The 26898-nt window shown below is 44.9% G+C and overlaps 2 protein-coding genes across 3 annotated transcripts in view; one reads left to right on the forward strand and one right to left on the reverse strand.

Annotated features, from left to right (window-relative positions):
- The window catches only part of fars2 (phenylalanyl-tRNA synthetase 2, mitochondrial), an 85022-nt gene extending 66832 nt beyond the window's left edge, over positions 1-18190 (reverse strand). The window contains exon 1 of the mRNA XM_049012694.1: positions 18074-18190. The gene's annotated coding sequence lies outside the window, so the exon portion shown is untranslated. The remainder of the gene's footprint in view (positions 1-18073) is intronic.
- Positions 18191-18301: 111 nt separating this feature from the next.
- Positions 18302-26898, forward strand: part of LOC125738199 (LYR motif-containing protein 4A) — a 41076-nt gene continuing 32479 nt past the window's right edge. Inside the window, exon 1 of one of the 2 annotated variants that reach the window (XM_049006901.1) lies at positions 18302-18419. In XM_049006901.1, the coding sequence (XP_048862858.1) occupies positions 18334-18419 (86 nt within the window). In that variant the 5' untranslated portion in view covers positions 18302-18333. The remainder of the gene's footprint in view (positions 18420-26898) is intronic. The other variant, XM_049006912.1, reaches the window with a different exon arrangement.

The raw sequence follows: 26898 nt of genomic DNA on the forward strand, positions 1-26898 counted from the left end.
ACAGAAGCATCCACATCTAAGCAGTATGCACACGCTACTCCCAGCTCTCTCCAACTCTCCTTCATGCACCTTGTTAAGCAGCCACTCCCAATGAAAAGTGCTCTTGTTCCATTGCATTGTTTCTCCTGCCTAAAACCTTGTTTTGGCTAAAGAATCGCATCTTTCTCCTTCCACTGCAGCCACTGAGTTTAAATGACCAGGCTCTCTAACCCTTGACCGCATGCTCTCTTGCACCTTAGACTAACACACAACAGAACTAAACTCAAGATCCACCCCGACAGAATACTAGACATGCCATATCGCCTAGACTCATTTGTGTGGGGCCCATTGGCCAGACACAGTCACTACACTAAATGTTAAATAAACCATGTATCCATTTTCTGTAACCACTTTTCCTATTCAGGGTCACAGGGGGTGTGGAGCCTATCCTGAAGGCTATGGCCACCAGGCAGGGAACAACCAAGGACGGGGCACCAACCCATCGCAGGGCACACTCACACACTATTCACTCATACATGCACACCTATGGGCAATTTGGTAACTCCAACTAACCTCAGCATTTTCTTGGACTGCGAGGAGAAACCGGAGTACCTGGAGGAAACCCCACGACGACGTGGGGAGAACATGCAAACACATGGAGCCATAACAGAGACTCAAACCCTGGTCCCTGAGGAGTGAGGCAACAGTGCTACCCACTGTGCCACTGTACCTTATTCAGGAGATGCTGAAGCACCACCAGCTAAGGTAGCCAAGAATCTGCTGGCTCTACTCGCTGGCTAACATTAATGCTATATGCAACCATGAAGCGATCACATCCCAGCTGCACCACAAGAATATCAAGGATAGTATGTCTAACATAACATTTACCTTAGAGATAGGGTGAGGAGCTCGGACATTTGGGAGAGGCTCTCAGTAGAGATTCTGCTCCGCCGCATCGAAAGGAGCTAGCTGAGGTGGTTTGGGCACCGATCTAAGATGCCTTCAGGACAGGTACCAGAGGAGGTGTTTCTGGCATGTCCAAATGGGAGAAGGCCCCGGGGCAGATCCAGGACATGCTGGGGAGATTATATCTCATGGCTGGCCTGGGAATGCCTCAGTCTTCCCATGGTGGAGCTGGTAAGAGGGAGGTCTGGGCATCCCTGCCGAGACTGCTGCCCCCACGACCCGACCCCAAAATAAATGACTGAAGATGGAAAATTTACCTAAGCCGACCAGTTACTTCAGCACAAGCAATGAAACCCCTGATGAAGACGCAGCAAACTTTACAAATACAGACAGCGGGGGCCCAAAACGACTTGGGGACCCCACAAACCGAAAGCCCTCTCCTGCCTAGTGCACAGTACCAAGGGTCACATTTCAATGATCCATTGCTGTATCAAGCAGCACTGAGCAATTAAACCCGTATAACTTCTGTACTTCAACACAGATGCAAAAATGAATAAATAAAAATAAAACATCAGTGAGACGAGCTGGAGATGTAAAGGAACAAATTATGAAAAAGGCAGACAACTGAAGCTGTGTTCTCAAGAGAATGAGTCAGTGGAAGGCGTTTTGTGAATCTCATGGCATGCATGTATCCTCAAGGGCAAATGAAATCTGACAGTCTGAGGCAGCTACGTGGAAGAGCACTGTCGACGGTATGTGAAGCTCGCAGAGAATCACAGCTGGCAGAAAGCATTTCCACACAGCGGGTCTTGGTTCATGGAGATCAGACGTCTAGGTTCCAGAATTCCTCTGAAGGTCTTCAAGGTATCACTTCGTTTTATGGTGACTTTTGTGTTTTCATGTTTCTTGCACACAAAACCTATTTAATCTCCTTTATTCGACAAAAATAACAGAAGTTACAAAAGGAATTGAGTTTCACTGCCAGTCTTGCTGGTCGTTTGCGATGTCAAAAAGAACCTGATCCATATCGAGAACTGATGAGTCAGCAGGGGGCGTCTGCCAGTCCCATTTACTGCTGTGCCGAATGAGACCACAACAGGGCAGTGTCTGACTCTATACCTAAGTGGGTTTGTGATTAGATGGTCGCTGGTTCGAGCCCCAACCTCAGCAGAACAGTCGCATTTCCATTGGGACCTTGACCCCCAGATACTCCAAGGATGCTGGATAAACGGCTCACTCTGAACCCCTTGTGTGTGTGTGTGTGGGTGTGGGTAAGTCTCAAAGCAGGGCAAAATCATTTCAACGTGTGGCATGCCCTTCCAGACCCCTAAGTGGCGAGACGGGGGATCCCGACAGACAGCTCCCCTGTGACGGACCGCATGGCTCTGCTGCAATGTCAACAATCCCGAACGATACTCAACTCACGTCCCTTATGTGGGCTCTGTACCGCCGTTCTGTTCCTCCCCAACTCCACAAGACTGGTCCTTTATTACAGCCATTTACGATACCTGGATTGGTCACATAAATCTCCTTCTGAGAGGAGAAGTTAAAAAAAAAAAAGGGGGGGGCTGGAAAGTTGAGACGCCGGATAGGCGGAATGGAAAAGGCCCCCATTTCCGTGAGTAATAGCCCTAATATCCCTTCTTGGCTATTTTGTCAAAGCCCCTTATTGCTGAAACTGAAGAAGTGAGACAGGAAGCGCCTCCATTTCTCCCCAGACGTGCGCTCAGGATCAGCTTGCCGATGGCTGGCTATCGCTTTGAGAAAAGGCTTCCGGCACCTTCTAGCACCATTTCGACAAAGGCGATTCCCGGCAGACTCATGCGGAGCTATATTTCTGAGTGCAAACAGCTAACAATACGTCTCAACACTTTCACTAAGTTTCCAGCGAAGTCGTTCCAATTAATACTGTGAAATATATACTTCCCGGCTTGGTTTACTGTGGATACCCCCAACTCCCTTTAATAATCAACACATTTTTATGTGAAGTTTCACATTGCCAGCTTTCCATCCATCCAACCATATCACATACAAAGACTGTTCAGATACATGCCACACTTCTTCATTCTGACTGCCCAGAGACGTAACACGAGTAGCCCATGCTGGTACTCCACACAAAACCTAAACCATCAACACAGATATAAAGATTTCCCAGACAGGCCCGAAACAACTCGTCCTCCCATGCACTGAGTCAATATGCATGTTGGAATCGTGTCTACCACTGAGCGTCCCTTCCGCCTACATCAGCAACGAAACCAATCTCTTGTGCTGACCCAGAGGTTAAAAAAAAAGAAAGAGTAAAAACTTACATTCATCTTGCATAGCAGCAGTAATCCCAATTTGGCTGACTTCTGCATGACTTGCAATCATAAATAGTAAAAAAAAAAAAAAAAGAAATTGCACGAGAAAACCTATAAAGAACTGATTTTTTGTGGATCTGAGCCAGATGTTCAGTCAATTTAGCTATTATTCAAGATGTATTATGATTTTTTAAATATCTGACAAGATACAATCCCCAGAGGAAGTTGAAAATAAAAACGCAAAGACAATATCCAACTGAGCGGATAAAAATTCTTAAATCCTGAACAAGTGTTCCTGGAAAACACAGAAGAGAGGCAGAGCATCAGAATAGTAGAGGCCACAGTGGAGACACTCACATGCTTCTGCTTGATCAGTTCTTTAGAATCTACCAGTAGAGAGACTTTCATTTATTTATTTAGCAGAAAGTTTTGTCCAAAGTGACACATAAAAGAGAGAAAAGCCTGGAGTCAGGATAGGATCAGCCAGCCTCCCTTCGTTAAGGGCTTGGCCTGCCATCTATGGGACGTGATCCCACGACCTTCTGGACACGGGCACCGATCCCTACCCTGCTGAGATACACACTGCCAATAGCATAATTTTCCATAGGTTCATCAAATCCCCTTTTCTGTTAACCTCACAATCTGGCTGAAAAAGAATTGGAATTCTTTTTCCAATTTGCCTTGTAGCTTGTTGCACTCTCTCTCTCTCCACGAGAAGGAGCCTAACCCTACTACACCACCCGTGTCCTCACCTCCACGGCACCACATTACCAATCACATACACCCTGACCCCACACTGACCTATAGCCCTCCCCAGGAAACAATGCCCAATTTGTTTCCCCTTGTGCTTCACCTTCCATTATACCTCCCCCCCCTACCCTTTTCTCTCTCACTCCGATTCCCAATCCCATGTGCAGGACTGGGTCTCACATTTCTGGAGCACCACTCAAAAAGTCACTTAGTACCCCAAAAAACAAAACAGCTAGGAAGTCGACTCAGAAGATCATCACTAGCTAGTTGGCTAGCAGAACGTGCTGCTTCAGCATCTCCTATATAAGGAACGTGTTTATTTTATATTTGGCATAGTGACTGTTTGTGGTCAACAGGGGGCACCAAACCTCAGAGGAGCCACACCACTACCCATGGTACACCACTGCAGCCAGATGGCATCTTACAGTCTGTTACACTACAGTGACACTACTCCCTTTAAACTAACACAACATCGACAGAACTTCTTTCTGTGGTTCCACTTCAGTGTTTTTTTCTTCTTTTTAGGACAACAATTCGGCAGTAATGGTTTCCTGGTGACCCAGGGGTGCAGTAAGGGCATGGAAACCTGGGCACATTTCATGGGCTCTTTAAAATTATCATAATATTATCATTGTGTCATAATAATGTACCAATGTTCAACAAATCTAACCTACAATTCCCCCTCTAACAAATGGATTGATCCGAATCCACCGGACCAGTCAAGTAAAAAACTGAAAATGGCAGTAAGGTTGTCACAGAAATAGGGGGCCCAAAACATCTAGCCACACCCCTGCTGACGACTCATCAATGTATTTTTCCAGACTCACTAAGTTTCAGAGCTGCCATTTACTTGCAGATTGGAAGGTCTGTCCTCCACACAGAGGACCCACACCGACTGAGTGGTGAAGACCTCCGCTGGAAGCCATCTTTCTTCTCACTGCACATAACAGCAGGTGGAGAGCATTGCCCCTTCCACATGCAGATGTGCAGGCACCCTGCAAACAGTGGGTGTCATTGTGGAGCAACCTGAAAGAGGAGGACCCGGGTACTTGACCTGACTTCTGAACAATGAAACAGAGCATATGTGGATCCAGGATCCCCAGTGCAGAACCTTATCATCTCATACTGGGTACGGAACCAGCGGAGAGCCCCGGCACTTTTTTACAAAAGGGCTTCAGAAGTAGGCAGCCAAAAAAAGCGGTTTCAGTAAATACACATCTTTCCTCAGCAGGACCAGCTAAAATTACTACCATTACAATCCCTTTCTTTGTTTCTATTTTACTAAAGTAAAAGTCTTTACCAAGTAAAAGTCTTCTGCCATTTTTTTGCTTTCTGACGATCGAGAGAGAGAGATGCGGAGCTCTGATCACTTTCACAGATTTCTGACATGCATCCGCCCCGCACCCCCACCTTTCCATGATGTCCTTCTACTGGCCGGCTTCATGACCCCTCTCTCCCACTTCCTGCTCCTGGCAGGTTTCCCTCCTGTCAGCAGAGGAAGTGAGGGAGTACAGAGGAGAGAAAGGGAAGGCCAGGGCCCCTGAGAGGGCACTTTGCCGGAAAAGAGAGAAGCCGAAGGGCAAAGGGGCAGCTACGCATCAGGGGTGTAGATGCGTCAGCTGATAAACTGGCTTCAGGTCTGCTTGGCAGCCTCACTGCTCCTCTCGATGATCCTCAGCCAATTAGTAGCCCTGTGGACAACAGTGACACTCCAAATACTAATAGGCTACAATCGCATTCAGGACTAAATTTAGCAGGGTTGAGGCCCCGTCGACAGCAAAAAAATCCTGCTGTAACAACCAAAAATGAAATCGCTCAAAAATTTTGATGTGGGGCCTTGGGATAGAGCCCAGGTTAGCCGGAGTATAACAGGCTAGCCATAGCAGAGTGCCTAAACGATACATCGCAACACAACGAACTAGCGACAAATTAGCAAATGAAGTCTCTGTGGTCTTTCCGCTCAAGACTTTTGCAACTAGCGGCAATGAAATTGAGAGAATTTCCAGCCAATCAGGATGCAGAGCACCTATGGAGTCTGTGACCCAATGACAGTTAGCGACGCTGTATCCGGGGAACGACACAAAATGGATGCAGGTTGTGTCTAGATGACGCGCTGGTCGAACCTTAGTGGGCGTTCCCCATTAATCAATGAAGTATGATCAATATTTTTGTGGATATGATTTCATATCACACAAATAAAAATACATATATTTGAGGATAGTGATGTATTTGTGATTTTTTTTTTTTACAGATTAGCTACAGTACGGAGAGGACAAAAATCTGCAAATAAATAGGAGCGAAGTAACAAATGTAGTGGGATCCACAAATTTGCAAAATGCATCTCACGCATAGAAGTAGCTCCATATTTTTGTGGATATAATTTCACACAACACAAATTTAAAAATAAATTTCTGTAGATAGAGAAATATTTGTGGATCATGGTACATATTTGTGGATTGTTGTCTGTGGGTTACAAATAATAAAAGTCCAATAAATACTCAAAGTGGAAATAGCAGTTATGGGCGTGTAAAAATGCATTTCGGGGGCATAATTATGTGTGCGTGTTTTTTACACATTAATTCTGGGTCTCCAGTTGGAAAATATAAATAAAAGTGCAATCTTTGCTCAAATAAAACACAATCTGCAGTTTTTAAGCTGTTTTAAAATGTTCAAATAAAAGGCAATCATTTTCTACATCTCACAATTTAGATTACTTACCAGGCTACAGATTATTCAGCGCCTGGCCAAGCCTCATTTAAAAAAAACCACTCATACAAGTGGACAGCAGGCGAAACCACTTACTATTTTGAGGACGCGGCGCATGGCGTGAAAACGAGCGACACACTGGTACGAAACTAGCAAACACACTTTGCGTCGCGCTTTGCGCAGGTGCGACACAGAGCCCATCGAGTGATTTTTTAAAATGATCTCAGTTACTGTCATGGCGAGATCCACCCTGTTATGTTCCATCTTTCCAAAGCGAGCCTAGAGCAGTACCTGGCAGTATCACCAAAATGGCCTGGGTGCTGCTCAAACCTAGAATTCAAAGGGATAAGGGAGATATCCACGGCTGCACCTACAGGAAGCATGTTTGTGCTAAACAGTAACAGATTCAGATAGCTTCAGCCAAGTACTAATAAGCCACAAACCACTGATGTAGGCACCTTCAGTAATATTGGTAATGTTATCTGGTCTGGTTAGCAAGGGACTAATAAGCTGTAACAGTCAATAGTACTAAATGTAGCACTACACACATTCAGTAATATCAGAAATGTTATCTGTTTTGGTGATAAGGTTATAGTCAACAGTACTAAACATAGTACTGAGCTCCAAAAACGCTAAGTTCTGATTCACATCAAAGTCTTATTATGGTAGCCTTGAATACACAGCTCTGGAAAAAATTAAGAGACCACAGCAAATTTTTCAATTTCACACTTTACGGGTTTGCGCCTGTGTAAAATATACATTGTTTTGCAAACTACGCCCTGGCTCTTCTCTGCTTCTCATTAACGAAGGGCTTCTTCCTTGCTTTATGGGTCTTCAGTCCTGCTTTTAGGAGTCCGATACGAATTGTCCGAGCAGTGCACTTCACACCACTTAATGTTATTGGCAGTATCTCCTGCTTTACTTTGTTCTTGCTGATGTCTTTATAAATTTGAACCTGAAACCATCCTGCTGTTCTGTGTAGCCTTCTGCCCAGCAGAACCAGGATAGAACAAGGACAGAACCAGGATTTAAAGATGAAAATTAGTGTAAAAATATAGAGTGACCTCGATATTATTTACAGAGCTGTATTTGTTCTCCATATGATATTCATAATGTTTGCATATTTGTATTTGCTCTAATGCTATTGTAGGATTCGCAGGGTATTTGTACACTGTAGATGCTTTTTTCATTTGTAACCAAACAGACAGGAAAACTGAAGCAAAGGGATCTTGCTCCCTGCTGAGTGTGCGTGGAATCCGCATTTCCTCCCACTGCTTTTCTCCAGCCACTCCGGTGTCCTCCCTCAGCCCAAATTGCCCGCAGTGTGCCCATACATGCCCGGAGATGTAGCGCAGGACTGAAATATCACTTTGCCGATACAATAGGCCAGTATTAAGGTTCCCCAAATGTACCGCATGGGTGGAAAATCCACCGATAAAACAGCGATAATGTCTCTTTAAAAATGTATGATGGGAAAAGGAGCTCTCTCACTGGAGATGGTGCTGAGCAGCTCTGCTTCCTGCATTACGACCAACCGCTCCCAGTCTGGGATCATTAGCAGGTCTGGGCAAAGAGTTGTTACTGATCCGCTGGGAATGGAAATGTTGCATTTTACCACACCAAACTTTTGACTGTTCATCTGCAATGTGCCTTTGTTATGTAGGACAAACAATGCACTTTAAATGTGCTGTTGTCCGAGAGTTCAAACACTGTGAGAGTCCATGTTTACTTCTTTTAAGAATAAGTTATACATAGAAAATCAGCCAAAGTTACATCATTTTAAGATTTTAACTTTATAGATTGCTGTTGAGCTTGAGAAACTGTCATAATCATATACGTCAGTAAAGCAATGTTTAACTAAAACTACTGTCAGTTAATTATGGTGCATTATATCGAGCAATGAATGATAACATCGGAATTTTGAGCTCCTTAAAATCCAGTATTAGATACATAATTTCATTATGGATCTTGCTGCAATGGACTGGCATCCCATCCACCATGAACTCCAGTCTTGTGCCCTACACTGCCTAACCCCAACCCTGCCTGGAATAGACTCCAGAGCACCCCAGGACTATGACCAAGACAAACAGTAGGAAGACGGATGAATGAATGGTGTGCAGATGAATGATATTTGTACCAGAGAATTTTATAAGGGAATGTCAGATTATCTATCAATGAATGGAAGATGAAATACTGCTACTTCCAATGGGTATCGCCTGACAAGAAGAACTGTATTCCTGAGCAAGCACTGCTTTTTGTCAATCCTCAGTAAGATTATAAATAGCGAAATGTATAGTGATACTTTATTAAGCCCCATGGAGAAATTCTCATTTTGCCTACCCCACCTTGCTCTCCATGACACAGTATCCTGTTAGGATCTGCCCCCGAGTCCATCAGAACATTCCTGGACCCAAAAAACTGATTCACCCTAGGGTCCAGACTTCCAGCATGCAAGGATGTAGAATCTGAACCAGGAATTACTGTCAGCTCAATCTGATATGGCTCAAGATACTCGGCCCAGATCTGCTTCACCTTCACTTTATAAAAAGAAACAACATTTAAAATGAATACCTTTGGATATCACATACACACTATATATACTCAGTGGCTACTTTATTAAGTACCAAGGACTGGGTGGGGTCCCCTTTTGTCAAGGGAACAATGCAAATTCCTTGGGGCATTGAATTAACAATGTGCTAGATGTGTCCTTATGGTGTTTGGCCCCATTTTGCACACGTGACCTTCCTGATAGCTTTAATAAGTCTGGCCATTCCCCTCTGACCTCCTCCAATAACGAGGTGTTAATTTCACCCTCAGAAGTGTCACTGATGGGACCGTTTCTGCTCATCACATCACGATCTGCTTTAGACACCGCAGTGCATAAAAATCCCCGGTGGCTGTTTCGGAGATGTTGGATCCAACACTTATGTCACCAATAGTCAGACCATATTCAAAATCATTTCGATTAGTGTTTCCCAACCCAGTCCTGGGGGACCCCCACATCACAGATACACAGAGGCTTAGTCCACGCTGCCCCATGTGTATATATGTACTGACTGGCAGTCCTCAAAAACCGGGTCAGGAAACACTGATTTTGATCACACATATTGCCCATTACAGGGCACTAACTGAACCTCTTCATCCCCTCTGCATGCTGTAGGTATTCAGTTGCAGCCAAATGATACTCTGTTTGCTGGAAGCAGGCTGTCGGTGTTAGCATGCAGGTGTTTTACTGAGTGCATAGTGTTATACTAGAGCATCGAGCTTCAAACTTAAAAAGTAACAGGAACGACATTCCCCCCATGTGAAATGCCAGCTCCGCCCCCGATGCGGAGTTAAACCATCCAGAAAAAGCATGCTGTTTGATGCACTGCCCCCATAATAAACCCAGGGATCTGTGGCAATCTATGCCGCATTTTCTATTAAGTGCTTAAAATGCGCTCTCGTGAACTTCATGACACTTGCCTCAAATCAGAGGCATGGAAGGGCACGGAATGAAGTCACATGCGAACTCCTGCGTCCTAATAACTGGCAGCAACCTATTGAAAATACTGAATTAAGAAAACTATTAAGCTGAAACTACAAATAACCTTTCTGTAACACATCTTTTGATGATGAGATCCTTATCTAGGCATATCTAAGCTACTTCGCAATACCAGAGAAGCTTGTTCCCCAAGTCCTATCCTTTTCATGTTTAACCCTAGAGATTCAGCCCAAAGCTACACTGTGATACTCTGACCGTTCATGTCAAAATCAGTCATTTATTTTGCTCAAGCCCTCATAATAATTGGATAATTAACCTGCAATTTAGGCAGGTGAATGATTTGTTGTCTACAAATTCAATCTTTTTAGTGCTTCGAATAAACATGGCAGCCGCTAAGGTGTAGTTGTACGTTGGGTTGAACAGGAACACATCCCACACCATGTCATAATGCAAAAAAGATGAATTCCTCCTCCTGGAAAAGGGGACCACCTCCACCCACGCAGGCAAGGAAATGAACACTGTCTCAGTTCAACAGCAGAGCCACGAGGCGCATTACAGCACGATATTACACTGAATCCACCCCACCGATATCTCTATTCAGGGTGCTTGTCCAGGACGCATTTGTTCGTGCCAGAACTCTTCCCAAGAAGCTACAAAAACTGCATTCTGCACAAAACTCTTTTCTTCTCACTCCTCGTTTGGTTTATGCTGAGGAAACCATCCCCTAATGATTTTCTGCTTTTGTGGGAGACACTGTTATTTATCTAACTGCCATTTATTGGTTTCCGCTGTTCTGTACTGAAACATTGGTCCTCCCAAGTTCACGTGCTTCCATGCATTTTCCACAACCTGCTCACCCAGTATGGGGTCACAGTGAGCCTGGAGCCTATCCCAGACAGCACAGGGAATGCGGGGGGGGGGGGGGGGGGGGGAGGCTCGGGTCGGGGTACCAGTCCATCACAGAACACACACACACATGCACACACACACAATTTAAGGACACCGGTTCACCTAAACTGCATGTGCCTGCTATCCAAAAAACCACATACAAACACAGGGATATGTAAAATCCGCACACCCACAGCAAGAGGCGGGAATGGAACTTAAAACCCTGGAGGGGTGAGACTACAGTGCTTCCTACTGTCCCACCCACAGATCTGATACCCTAATGATCGCCAAATAATAACCAAAATAAAGTCCCTGTACGTCCATTATATAAATAACAAAATCACATTTAAATCCCATTAATCAGAGCAGGGATTCCTTTCTCGTGCCATATAATGAACCTGTGCAAATAAATTTTCGGTGACCATTATAATAAATACATTCAATTATTCTAAGTTTGTGCTGAAAAGTGCTAGCCGACCTCCTCCACATGCATATTAACGACGCCTCCCAGGGTCCCTCAGGGGCCCGGTCTGATGCTAAGCCCTTGCGAAAGTGCTTGGGCAGCCCCTCGTCACACACACAGTAAGGACAGAGCTCTGGTAGAAGACGTGTAATTCGGCACCAAGGCCCTGTTTTCTTCCCGCTGAAGACATGGATATGCCACAAGGAACCACTGAAAAACGAGTATAGCAAATAGCAAGGCCAGGCATGTCAGGGTTTAACTGCAAGTGCTGGGCAGTCAGCCGTGGAAAGGCACTGAATTCATGTATACCAGGAGAGAAACAGTCATTCAAATGTACATGGATTTATTTTAAAATTCAACACAGTTGAAAAATCAGGGTCAGACAGTCCCTGGACCAATTTGGGGTTAAGAGCCTTGCTTTAAGCCCCAGTGGTGACATCACTCTGCTCACCATGGGATTTGAACCAGCGACCTTCTGATCACAGGCACAATGCTCTACCTTACAGAACCACACACCATCCCCCATAAAAGCATCTCATTTATTATCTTATACAAGTGTCAGCTATTGTTTTTTTGTACGTGTGTGTTCTCCGGCCTCCCCTTCCTAACACTACCCAGCACCCCCTAGGACGCGAAGATGTTTGGAGGAAACTCAGTTAGTAAAGACAGCCGAATGGATGGGTAACAAGACAAAGAGCCCAAAACCAACCGGTGCATAGCTATACTGCAATACTTTACTCATTGTAAAAACATAAGGTAGTATGATGCCGATAAGTTAAACGCTGACAGCACAGTGGTCAAAATAAAGATTAAGGACTGCTGGTTCAAGTCTGAGGAGGGGATTGTTCTTTGACCTTTAAGCGAGATATTCAACCTGATTTTCCTCTTTACATAAAAAAAAAAACATGCAGTTATGCAAATGTGCAAAATTTTGTTTTAGAAGATGTGAGATAAGCAACAGATAATTATTCACTAGAGAAGTATGGCCACAAAGTACTATCTGAGCGTCTATTCTTACAACTTATTTATTTTTCATTTCTAATTTACTGTTTTTTAAATGATGCTAATTTAAATCCACAACACAGTTAATTAAAAAAGGAATTTGCACCAGGTTTCAGTTCAAGTACAAGTTATGTTATGTTCACTCAGAAGAACTGGCACACTAAATTTGACTAAACGGTCATGAATATTCATGATACATCTTGACAGGGATTCCTACCAGTTCTGTCAAGGCTACACTAACTGAAGGGCAACTGGGCTGTTGTCACTGAGCATCACTGAAAATAACATGCTTACTTTCTGGAGGAGCACTTGCCCTTGACATGCTGCTAATATGATGAACAGAGGCAGTTTTGACAAAAGAGAAATTATTTTATAGATGAAATAAAGACACCAAACGGTGGTATGTTTGAGGTCAGATCCCATCCGATTCAATTTGTACCCACATGTTGGAAGTGCTGGGCATGTACTTCAGTATGAGAGTTTCATTTGCTATCATCTAGTATTTTCAGTAATTTTTCTGTCTCTACACTTCCCTGTATGATAAAACTATTAACATTTTTAAAATACATTTTCTGAATTAATACTGGGTTTTTTCACTCCCATTTTAGGTGTCTCCTCCCCTCTCCTGGGCGGCTAATAACAGCTAGCACATGCACCTCCCATTTATGCCGCTTTTAGTTCCGCCCTCTTTCAGTCTCAAATCAGCAGATGTAACACATAAGGCCTAAGTGCTGATTGGATGAGCAGTGTGTCCGTCAACAGGCACTCAAGGCCACTTGACAGCCGTATAGAAGCTGCGTGATGTGGTCAGCTGAGAAATGCAGTTGCATCCACTCTCAATCACAATCAGCTACTGCTACGATGCAGATGCAAACCGTAACACTATCTCCACATAAGAGAGCCTTGAGAGCCCACAATGTCTCTGTAAGCCAGGAGTCTTAACTTGTCTTCCCAGAGGCAATTTTCCAGGGGCTGAGCACATCGTCATCCACCAGCACATAATTACAGTAAATGATCCCTAATACAGCTCAGTGGTCACTGGATTCTAGTCATCATTATGAGCAATGAAAAGTTCATTCTTATATGCCATAGTCTAAATCACCATTGTCAGCTGGTAACTGCATTTGCGTTTTCTATTCCAGGGTTAAAACCATATGGAAGGGGTCTCCCAAGGGCCTCGGTAATGGTGCGATCCCTAAATGTGCACTTGAGCTCATTTGGTAATCGAGGGTGCCAGGGGAGGGCACTAATTGGCCAAGGTATTTTCTCAGCCTGCTGAAATACATCTTCATCGATCCACAGGGGAAGCGGTGTGCAGTTGCCGGACAGCAGCGAGGAACACATCGACCCCGCGGACAGCAGGCCTGCCCGGAACCGCGCCTGACATGGGCCGCGGAATGAAGAGACAGGCCCGCAGTGGATGACCACACGTCAGCTGGGCCCCAGCTAACCGCTAATCACAGGATCACAGCTAAGCTCAACTGGACTCCAGACAACTAATATCCGGTGAAAAGGATGGCAAAAATCCACACGAAGCTGCTTCACAGCCATTTACGCTTCTTACATTACAGTCACAGATCAACAAAGACATGAAAACCTCCACAAGTTGTAAACAAGAAAAAAACACCATTAAAACAAAAACTTAATTATATCCCAGACAGCACATTTCAAAGCAGGTATCAAATGCCTTTTATTCATATTGTCCTTTGTCAATAATGCCTCATTGTGCACTAAATCTTCACTCTCAAACTCAATTGCGGAATTAATCAGCACTCCCGCTGCCAAACTGCTCTTCATAACAGTCATCGCCGAAGAATAAATTACTCCCACCATTCACACACAGCTTTTCCTTCTGTTTCTTCAGACTTTTAAAATCACAAGGACAGGATTGAGAGTTTGAGGCCTTAATAGACCACATTTGCTTTCGGATTACTGTTTTGCTGAGGGATTGTGGGTAGTCACGTAAAAGCAGTGGCTTGGTACACAGAGTGTGACTAGGATGCCATTGGAGCGATCGGCACCACCTGGGCCCTGCTCTCTGCACTGCCCACGGAGCCCAGATGGGAAGCCGTCTTCCGGCGAGGTCTGGACGGGCGACCGCAGTTGCACCGCGAGTCCATCAGCCGGCTTCTAGCAGCATGAGCAGCCCGAGGGAGGCGCCACCACGCACCATGCGGCAATTGTCGTGCAAGCACCAGACGGACGCTGCCTGGCTGCTTTTTTTTTTGTACATTCACATTCATTTTTACGGACACATGACCCCAACTCTTCCACAACACCCTGGGGTCCAAGAAATGAGCATGTAAAGAGCTAAAACGAGCTGAAAGTGACTCAACAAATGTTCTCACCTCTTGGCAAAGCATGCTGTGATACAATACTACCAGACACCCCGAGCGTTACTCATAATCACCGGATATTAGCCATTTATTTTATCAGAAAGTGCAAACGTGAGCAACACAGGAACCGAGTCGATGATAATGTGGAAGGACTGGACCTGCTTACTGTCACAGCATCAGGCAACGACTGGGGACTGGATGCCTGCCAAGTCAGGTTTAATATCCTGCAAATGTAGAACCACGAGTTATGAAGACGCCTAGTAAGAATACAGAATGAGCGTCCCTCCATCTTTCAAGAGCTTACCAAACTCTATGAAACTCATACTTTAAATGTATGCGTGCGTGTGTGTGTGTGTGTGTGTGTGAATGATTCTAATGATTCTGAGCCTACTAAATAATTTTGTGGTGCATCGGCACAATGACAAAGTTGACTTGACCAGTCTTGAGCTTATCCAGGACAGAGTTGTGCCTCGAGCCAATCCCAAGCAGCATCGGGAAAAATGCGGGCGTACACTCAGGACAGAAGGCCAATATACTAACATTTCACATCAGTACTAGACACCTACAGTAAATGTAGTGCAAAGAACTTTCACACGGCATGCCACTGAACTCAGGTTTGAGGCCTAAAATGGAAGGAGAAGCTCGTGTCTGTGTGTTACCCTCAATGTTGCATAATTTGTGTGGAAACGAGGCACGAAAACGGGAGAGGGAACAAGAACAGGAAGCAGTCGGGGGCAGCAGGTATAGTGCAATCATGTCTGCTGAAGCAGAGCAGTCCTTCCAGGTGAATGTAGAGGTGATCCAATAAGAAAGAACCTAATGTACAGGTTAAAGATCTAATGTTCCTAAGTGCCAGCTGAATGTATAAACAAAGTAAAGTACTGTTAGCCTAGCACCTCGTTCAGGGTGAACACCAGCCCTGCGGCCTGTGCTGCCTGGGATAGGCTCCTGGGCACCTCATGACCCTGACCAGAATAAACCGGCAAAAGATGGATGGATGGGTGGATGGATGGATGGATGGATGTACTGGTATTCTACCTTTCATCAGTTGCCAGGACGGGCTGGGAAAGAACATCAACATTTTCGATTAGACATGTAGACATGTAAGGCTGTAAAGTTTGTTTGAAAATGAAGCCAATGTTTGGTGAAATATTCTATTCCAAAATGAAATGTACTAAAAAAATACACTACAGATCAATTAAAATCCCACAAAGGCTGTTAAGATTTGATCATATTTGTTCACCCATGAGTTTGTTATGCCTTAAATATTACAGGAATTTTGTGTGAAACTGGCATTCGTGTTTGAAGGGTATTGATATATATATATTGTGTACACAAAGTAAGTATTAAAGAAGAGAACAAATTTCGGGAAGCATTAAGTTTTTTGACCAAGATGACAGTTACAGGTGCTACATGTGGAGGGTCTGGGTGCGAACACAGTGTGAGACCCTTCGGAGCGCTGGAGATATCGCACCTGTCCTAGCTGCAATGCTGCTGACAGCTCCCCCCACCCCAGAGCCCTGCAGGACCATAAACAGCTTTGTTTTTGTGCACACGCTATACTAAATCATGCACACAATTTAGCTTAATGTGGCCACAAAATACTAAATCAAGTTTACAAAATCCCTAAAACGTGCATATTATTTACTTCTTTTCGTGCTCTCAATTTGCTATTTCGAGCTCTGAAATTAAGTTGTGCACCTGGACAGGGCTCCTGGTGTGTCTACAGTCAAGCCATTAAAGGGCTTTTAGCACCGTAACCTGATACAGCGCAATGACACATTTCTTTATTTAATATTTATCCATCCTTCTTCCTCACGCTTACCCTCGACAGGGCCATGAGGTCCCTGAAAGCTATCGCAGGCAGTATAAGGGAGTCGCACACACTGAACGCGACTATTGGAAATGCAGAGACACCAATTAGCCAAACCGCACATCTTTAAATTTGGGGAGGAAAATACAAAAAACACAAACGACATGAAAACTCCGCACATAGATTATAGGTAGGATTCAAAGACAGAAGTGACTGAAAACAGGACAGCAATACCATGCTGTTACAAACCCACTTATCGGCTCGAAAATCATTGACAGCACTCGCAAAGGGGAGCTAAAATGCCAAAAAAAGTATATTAAAAACTACTCACAAAGTGGGCTTATATTTAAATCTTCAAAAATATTAAGACAGCATTATTCAAAATGCAAATAAAAAAAACACAAAAATAATTTCTCAAAAGCAGTAATATACAAATGTGTTCGCTACCACAGACAGGCACGCTATGATATTCATGAATGATCCCCACCGTCCCCCAGTTACAGAAGTAGCACACCGGAACAAACTGCACGTAGCTTAGATTGTGGGAAAAGACGTTAAGAATCACTTGCATCCAGGGTTGTAGGCAGGGGTGTCCTTAGAGACTTTGGGCCCAATGAAAGCATATCATATTGGGCCCCCAACCCATACATCATATTATGTTCCAAATGTCCTAAATGCGCCCCCCCCCCCCGCAAACAGCGCCCGTGGGCGTAGGGGACAGGGGGACGTGGCCCAATATTTAATTTGGGTTCATTCATACTCAAAATAAACAGACCGTTGTATTTAAAATAAATGATGTCCCCTCAATCTCAAACTCTCTCCTACGCCATTGCTTGCATACTATGATGAAACGTTTCCCTCCGGCACTTGCTGAGGTTCCCAAACATAAAACGTTAGTAACATTTCACAGGTGCCTAAGGTCGTGGTGTCTATCTCCATGATATTACGGACAAAGGTTACATTAAATTACACAGCGGGCCGTTACTGTAAAACACTGATAACTTAATGTACAGTTAAAAAGGTGCAATAAACATATACGGACAATGTTATTCAGGAAATCTATCTACACTACGTAGGGCTTGTTGTGTTGTCAAGTTGCATTTAGCAACGTACGAAGATAAAACACCTTGTTAAAGTCGGACGTCTTTTGGTTCATTGTCATACTTATTTGCATGCAACCACGTTTAAAACATCTACAAAGTGTCCCAAAAATATAGGCAGGTTTTTAAAATGCAAAACGGTATGACCTTGCTATACACGTAGCCACTACATTTGATACATATAAATATACAATGTTATTGCGTGAGCGATAATCGTGCAGGTACATTTCGACCGAGCCAATTATGGAGTTTGAAGGAAACCATTAATTCTGACTATAACATTCAAGAAAACCCCTTAAGAATATGTAACTGGTACCAACTGGGTAAGTTTAAGCAAGTTACTTACCTTCTCCTCAGTTGGCGGAGGTACACATTTTTGAAGACTATGCATATGCCTAGAAATGTAAACTGGGTGTTCGATATTTCAAGTACACTATACAAATTGTACCATTTGTTATTCATTCATCCACTACAATAGTTTATGAAATGTATGCTTTCAAAAATTTATAAGTAAAAGAAGAGGGGAAACTGTATATATTTATACTGGCATTCTGTAAAGTCGTCTTTTTGAGGTCCTTGCTGTGAAGCGGGGTCCTTCTGTGAAAGATGGCGACCTCCAGCAAGAGTCAGGTGCTTTCTCTGTACAAAATGTTATTGAAAGAAAGCAAACAATTCTCTTCATATAATTACAGGTATGTGTGGGGAAAATAAAGTAACAGAAAAAAATACGGGTTAAAGTATGATATCGTGTTGTCTTTCGGCTGTTTGTTAGTTTTCATATTACCTTATGTAACTCCTCAGTATCTGAACTGGCTAAAATACGTTAATCCAATGTGTTGTATTAAATGTCTTAGACAGGTTACATTGATACCATCATATATAACTATATGCATTTAAACGTGATAACTTTCAGATTAATATATATTATGGGAAGCTATATAATTATCATATTTCTTCTTCACGTGGTGTATTATGGGTTGTGTTTTTCTTGCATGTGCCTTAGTGCAGTTGGTGGAAGGAAACTTAACTCAGCAATAAAATGAAAAATAAATACAATGTTTCATGCATTGTATGGGCATTTGCTGAATTTTAGAGACATTCTTTCTGATATATATATATTTTTTCTCAACATTAAAGATATTAGTATTTGAAAGAGATGGTTAAAGAAAATTGGACGACATAATTTGAATAGGTTGAATATTTACCAATTTCCTGCCTTATTGATTGTGCAAAAATAGATACCATTACTTTGGAACCAACAGTATGAGTGAGAATGGAATATTTATCTAGCAGATGCTTTTGTCCAAAGCAGTGTACAAGTGAGATAGATAATGCATCATAAGCGTGCAAGTGCCCAGGAGCCAAATTAGTTACAAGGTCTAATAAACTGCAGCTCCAATGAGTGACCAGACAGAAGTGCAGGATACTTGCACAACAAAGAGTTTTATTTATATATAATTATATAAATATAAAACAGTTTGGAACCTAACATCAGAAGAGTTTTGCATATAAATAACCCCAAGAGACAACCCCAGCACAGCATCCAGTAGTGCAAAGTCCAACCATTTCAATGGCACAGTTGACAGCTTGGAGCCAGGGAGCATCAGTGGTAGGATGAGTTCAGTTGAGGTATTGCGAAATTGTAATGGGTCTTAGAATGTTTCTTGAAGATTTAGATGGATTCTGAAAAGTTGCATTTGGATAGCTTGTTCCAACTTCAAGGAACAGTTATGCTGTGTGGTTCATATTTTCCAAAACAACAAAACAGGAATCCATGGTCTTCCAGCATGTGACAGTTGTGTATTAAGACTAAAATGGACTTTATTGGTCCCAGGGGGAAATTGTGGTGCATACACAAGTGAAGATGTAGTGCACAGATAAATCTACCTATGGTACAAAACAGTGCAAAGACTGTACAAATAGTGCAGACAAATTTAACAAGTACACAAACAGTATATTGTAGTGTTACAGAAATAAATATCTAAAGATAAGAATAACGATGAATTAGCGGGTGGTATATATGCCCTGATAAAATTGACAAAAAAATGTTCTTTCTTAAGATGTTGATTCAACATTTTATTCATTTATCTGAATGAATCACAATTAATGTGTGCTTCCTGGGATGTGAACCCACAACTATTGGCTGTTAGTGTTAGAGCTACAGGAGCTGTACAATAATAGTGATACATACTGTTGTTCCGTGAAATTCATTTTGCAGACCTGGCTATCCAGTGTATTGTCTGGAGCCAATCCTGGAAGCAAAAAGCATGAGGTAGGGGAAACCCGAGGCAGGATGATACTCTGTCTCTTTTTTTCCCCCAATCAAACTTAATGCTACAATCACATTGTTTCCAGTAAGTTTACAGCTTTGTTTTGGGGGGGGGGGAGACGGACACTGACAGGATTTATGGTGTTCATGTGTTTCTTTCAATGACAGCAGTCAATATAACAGCTGAACTAAACATCAGAACGTTTCTGCTACTCGCAGGAGAGTGAGTGTTGCCATCTTCACCACCCTGGGAGAGTTTAAAAAAACGCAGATGTCTGTCTGCTTTTCAGGTGGTTGACGCGACATATTTTCCAACACGAGCTCTCTGTCCCCTGGTGGGAGTGTGCTCACCTGTGTGTGCATGCACGTGTCTGTGTGCACGCATCGGGGCAGATCGCCGCCATGCGCGATACAGGAGAATTGTAAACGCGCAACCGTGTGCAGACAAAAATGACAAGCTAATATAATGGTCTGGGAAACACTGAATTACTTTCAAATATTTTCACATATTTATTAAATCAACTCGTGTTGGCACTGGCGTCCAGTCCAGGGTGTACCCCTGCCTTGTGTCTTGTGAGGAACTATCATCCCATCCAGGGTGTACCCCTGCCTTGTGTCTTGTGAGGAACTATCATCCCATCCAGGGTGTACCCCTGCCTTGTCCCGTATGCTGCCTGGGATTGGTTCCAGGCTCTCCCATGATTTTGCTCAGTATAGGCAGTTGAAGGATGGATGGATATCATTTTGGCTGAACTGCTTTTTCCATTCGAAAATCTGCACTCCCTGCCTCCATCATAAATTCAGTCTCCAGGGTCTTGGCACTGGTCCTCAGAGAATGTGACTCGTTTGTATTTATAGAATTTCCAGTGCTGCTGCATATGATTTGAAGATTTTTTTTGTCACATTTTTTGTCAACGCGTAATGAAACGTGCACTACCAGCAAAGTGGTGTTCTGGGTTTTCGAAATGCCTCTGGACATTTTTAATACATCTGTCCGTTGCTTGTTCACAAAGGTCCCAAAGATTGTTTTGAACAAAAATCTGATTAATACATAGTTGTGAATTTAACCATGGGCCTGTGGTCATAGTTCAGTTTTATGAATGAACTGATATGATGTATTTGTTTTTGCAATTTCCAAATTGGATGGATGGATGGATGGATGGATGGATATATACATACTAATGTATGTATGTTTTTCTTATCAAAGCCGACTTGTTGGATATGGAAGCCACACTTAACAAGGTTCCATTGTACTTCTAATTGCCTTGATACTTTCATTACAACAGCAATAAGCCAAATATATGTATTAAAAGGGAATTTAATAATTTTGTGTCTTTGGTATAAATGGCGTATTATGTCTTTATTAGTGGCAGTGTTCAGGGACTTGGATCTGTGAAATGAAGGATCGTATCACTTATATGCTGCAGAGACTTTTCAACTTGGGAAACTGCAGATAATGCAAAAATATTCAATTCCAAATGTTCTCAATGTGCGAGTAGCAGCTGTGGTCTCTGCAAAGAGCATAATGCTGTGATATTTATTCATATATTTACATATAATATGCCTGGTGTGATAATGTGGCAATTTTGTTGCTGATCCTTAAGGAGGATTTCAGGAAGCATGTAAGAATTAAATTACAAAGTCAATCACAGTTCAAATATTATCCAAGTTTTTTTCCAGCATTGTTTCTCCATCTAGCTTTTTTTGTAATTTGTATCTCACGGGCATTAAAAGTTTAATTCTGTTTTAAAATAGACTGACAGCGCAAATGCGATTCCTTCATCTTTTTGCTGCCGGATTTTGAATTATTGATCACGTGTCATTGCAGCCTTGTCAGGAGCTTCCACTGCACCCCTTAGATGATCAGGTGCTGGTTTGCAGCATTTTTCTTTTTCGATCAAGGTCAACGGAGGTCACGATCAGAGCTCTTTGTGCATGGGACGTTTGTGTGTTCCGGAATGTTCCGCCAGTGCTCCTAGCATCTTTTTAATTATTGATGCACTAAAAACTAAAATCATTTTCCTCCATCACTTCCCGAAATTGCTGAAAATGATGGCAAAATGGCACCCACCCGTTACTCAATTTCCAGGAGAAGCTGATGGGTGAAGTAAAGGTATTAGCACTGTAACACACGTGTCTTGGTTGGAGGGGGGAGAGATGGTGAGGAGGCAGAGGGTGAACTCAGCTTGTAGGGAAGGACTTGCAGTGATATGGGTTGGGGGGAGGGGGATTAATTTGTGACACGCTATTGACACAAACGCACCATCGTTATGGGAACAGACTGGCAGGCAGAAGTAGGGCAGCATTTTAGCAGAATTAACAAGGACGGGTTTCCATGGAGGCGGACGCCCCTGTTAAAATGCATCCCATCCTGTGTAACTTCCAATTATAGAATGAATCTGCTGTGTTCTGAGTCTTAAACAACTCAAAAGGCCGTCAACAAACAATTAAAAAAAAAATATATATATATATATATATATATATATATTATATATATACATACATACACACACTCCCCTCCTGGAGCCAACACCTTATCGTGGTGGAGGGGTTTGCACGTTCCAGTGATCTCAGGAGCTATGCTGTCTGGGGCTTTATACCCCTGGTAGGGTCACCCAAGGGAAACAGGTCCTGGGTGAGGAACCAGACGAAGTGCGGCTCAGAAGACCACTTATAAAGAGAACGATTTTGAATTCACGTTTTCCCTTGCTCGGGGGCCCCCCCCTGGAGCCAGGCCTGGGGGTGGGGCTCGATGGCGAGCGCCTGGTGGCCAGGCCTATACCCATGGGGCCTGGTCGGGCACAGCCCGAACAAGGCACGTGGGTCCCCCTTCCAATGGGCTCACCACCCATGGGAGGGGCCATAGGAGTCGGGTGCGATGTGATCTGGGCGGCGGCCTAAGGCAGGGACCTTGGCGGTCCGATCCTTGGCTGCAGAAGCTAGCTCTAGGGACATGGAATGTCACCTCTCTGATGGGGAAGGAGCCTGAGCTGGTACGCGAGGTTGTGAAGTTCCGGCTAGATATAGTCGGACTCACCTCGACGCGCAGCTTGGGCTCTGGAACCAGTCTCCTTGAGGGGGGTTGGACCCTTTCCCACTCTGGAGTTGCCCACGGGGAGAGGCGCCAAGTGGGCGTGGGCATACTTATTGCCCCCAGGCTGGGTGCCTGTACATTGGGGTTTACCGCAGTGGACGAGAGGGTAGCCTCCCTTCGCCTTCGGGTGGGGGGACGGGTTCTGACTGTTGTTTGCACTTATGCGCCAAACGGCAGTTCAGAATACCCACCCTTTTTGGAGTCCATGGAAGGGGTGTTGGAGAGCACTCCTCCTGGGGACTCTCTTGTTCTGCTGGGGGACTTCAATGCTCACGTGGGCAATGACAGTGAGACCTGGAGGGGCGTGATTGGAAGGAACGCCTCCCCCCCCCCCCCCCCCCCCCGATCTGAACCCGAGTAGTGCTTTGTTATTGGACTTCTGTGCTCGTCACGGATTGTCCATAATGAACACCATGTTCAAGCATAAGGGTGTCCATATGTGCGCTTGGCACCAGGACACCATAGGCCGCAGTTCAATGATCGACTTTGTAGTCGTGTTGTTGGACTTGCGGCTGCATGTCTTGGACACTCGGGTGAAGAGAGGGGCGGAGCTGTCAACCGATCACTACCTGGTGGTGGGTTGGCTCCGCTGGTGGGGGAGGAAGCCGGCCAGGCCTGGCAGGCCCAAGCATATAGTGAGGGTATGCTGGGAACATCTGGCGGAATCCCCTGTTAGGGAGAGTTTCAACTCCTACCTCCGGCAGAACTTCTCCCATATCCCGGGGGAGGCGGGGGACATTGAGTCCGAATGAGCCATGTTCCATGCCTCCATTGTAGAGGCGGCTGACTGGAGCTGCGGCCATAAGGTGGTCGGTGCCTGTCGCGGCGGCAATCCCCGAACCCGCTGGTGGACACCGGTGGTAAGGGATGCCGTTAAGCTGAAGAAGGAGTCCTATCGAGCCTTTTTAGCCTGTGGGACTCCAGACACAGCTGACAGCTACCGGCAGGCCAATCGGGATGCGGCTGTGGCGGTTGCTGAGGCAAAAATTCGGGTGTGGGAGGAGTTTGGCGAGGCCATGAAGAACAACTTCCGGACGGCTTCGAGGAGATTCTGGTCCACCATCCGGTGGCTCAGTGCAGGAAAGCGGTGCAGCATCAACACTATTTATGGTGGGGATGGTGCGCTGCTGACCTCAACTCAGGACGTTTTGGGTCAGTGGAAGGAATACTTCGAAGACCTCCTCAATCCCACTGACACGCATTCCGATATGGAAGCAGAGTGTGGGGACTTGGAGGTGGACTCGCCTTTCTCTGGGGCGGAGGTCGCTGAGGTGGTCAAAAAGCTCCTCGGTGGCCGGGCGCCGGGGGTGGATGACATTCGCCCAGAGTTCCTCAAGGCTCTGGATGCTGTGGGGCTGTCCTGGTTGACACGCATCTGCGGCATAGTGTGGACATCGGGGGGCAGTGCCTCTGGACTGGCAGACTGGGGTGGTGGTCCCCCTCTTTAAGAAGGGGGACCGGAGGGTGTGCTCCAACTACAGGGGGATCACACTCCTCAGCCTCCCTGGTAAGGTCTATTCGGGGGTCCTGGAGAGGAGGGTCCGCCGGATTGTCGAACCTCAGATTCAGGAGGAGCAGTGTGGTTTTCGTCCTGGCCGTGGAACAGTGGACCAGCTCTATACTCTCAGCAGGGTTTTGGAGTGTTCATGGGAGTTTGCCCGACCAGTCTACATGTGTTTTGTGGACTTGGAGAAGGTATTCGACCGTGTCCTTCGGGGAGTCCTGTGGGGAGTGCTCCGGGAGTATGGGGCATCCTTTTAAGGGCGGTTCGGTCCCTGTATGACCGGTCCTAAGGGCTGGACGTCAGGGCTGCCCTTTGTCACCGATTCTGTTCATAGTTTTTATGGACAGAATTTCTAGGCGCAGCCAGGGTGTTGAGGGTGTCCAGTTCGGTGACCTCTGGATTAGGGCTCTGCTTATTGTAGATGATGTGGTTGTGTTAGTCTCATCGGACCGTGACCTTCAGCTCTCACTGGAGCAGTTCGCAGCCGAGTGTAAAGCGGCTGGGATGAGAATCAGCACCTCCAAATCCGAGACCATGGTTCTCAGCCGGAAAAGGGTAGAATGCTCTCTCCGGGTTGGGGATGGGGTCCTCCCCCAAGTGGAGGAGTATCTCGGGATCTTGTTCACGATTGGGGGAACGATGGAACGGGAGATTGACAGGCGGATCGGTGCGGCGTCAGCAGTCATGTGGGCGCTACATCGGTCTGTCATGGTTAAGAGAGAGCTGAGCCAAAAGGCGAAGCTCTCCATTTACCAGTCGATCTACGTTCCTACCCTCACCTATGGTCAAGAGCTATGGGTAATGACCAAAAGAACGAGATCGCGGGTGCAAGCGCCCGAAATGAGTTTCCTCTGCAGGGTGGCTGGGCTCTCCCTTAGAGATAGGGTGAGGAGCTTAGTCATTCGGGATAGACTCAAAGTAAAGCCACTGCTCCTCCGCATTGAGAGGAGCCAGATGAGGTGGCTTGGGCATCTGATTAGGATGCCTCCTGGACGCCTCCCTGGTGAGGTGTTCCGGGTATGTCCCACTGGGAGGAGACCCCGGGGAAGACCCAGGACACGCTGGAGGGACTATGTCTCATGGCTGGCCTGGGAACACCTCTGGATCACCCCAGAGGAGCTAGATGAAGTTGCCGGGGAGAGGGAAGTCTGGGCCTCCCTGCTGAGACTGCTGCCCACGCGACCCGATATGTGTGTATATGTATGTATGTATGTATGTAATGTATGTGTGTATATATATATATATATATATATTACTACATCTCTCCAGTCATCTATCTTTTCTAACTGCTTATATGGTACAGAGTCGTATTGGGACCCTGCAGTATAGCTGGAACGTTCTTGGTCGCTTCCGGGCGATCCTGCGCTCTGGTTACTGTCGATGCTTCTGGGTCTGACAGCATGCTCCGCAGGTGATCCCTCGGAGTGGTTTTGTTCAGTCGCTGAGGATGCCTATAACTTATTCTTTATGGATGTATAGATGGATAGATAGACAGACATTACTAGACGGTCACAAAAATAATTGACAACAATAAACAGTAACAGTGCAAAGAACGTCAGGGGAAGTATTGCAATCTGTAGTAATACCTCAGAAAAAAATTATATTGTGCAACGGGCGGGACAGTGAATGTGAATGTGGGAGGAAATGCCTAAGATTGCGAAGTAACAGGTGAGTTTGTGTAACTCCAGATATTTCAGTGACCATCTCCTACTTCTGTGCCCAACAAATGTCCCCAAAAATGTACCTTAACTGAGTCATGGTGACTCAATACTGCGGTTAGTTCACATTCTACTCAGTCAGTTAATGAGGTTGTCAGAATATGGGAGCTCAGCTGATGTCACTATTGACATAATTAATAGATGGTTTTAGAAGAGCAACAGTCCTTAGCCTGGGCACGTGGCCCACCCCCTGGCCCTCTCACCTCTATACGTGTGGCTCATAGGAGAGCACGATGGCAAAAGCAAAGAATTCCTAAGTACTTGTAATCCTGCAGATATCAAACAATCATCATGGTTATTTAAAGCTGTGTAGATATACAATTATATTCTTTGGACAGAATGATAGGACTGGGTTGTATGTCATGTTGATAGTAATTTGAAATATTTTGCTGTGTGACCATGCCTATGTATGTGCCCTGTGCTTGGTTGGCATCCCATCCAGCATGGACCCTGGCCTTGTGCCCTGTGCAGCCTGCAATAGGTTCCAGGTTCCCCCATGACCAAAACCAGGATAAGTGGTTAGTAAATGGGTTAAAATGTAAGTGCAGAAGAATGTACAAGAGCTACCCTCCCTCCAGATAGTCGG

Source organism: Brienomyrus brachyistius, chromosome 1 (assembly GCF_023856365.1).
Source record: "Brienomyrus brachyistius isolate T26 chromosome 1, BBRACH_0.4, whole genome shotgun sequence".
NCBI lineage: Eukaryota > Metazoa > Chordata > Actinopteri > Osteoglossiformes > Mormyridae > Brienomyrus > Brienomyrus brachyistius.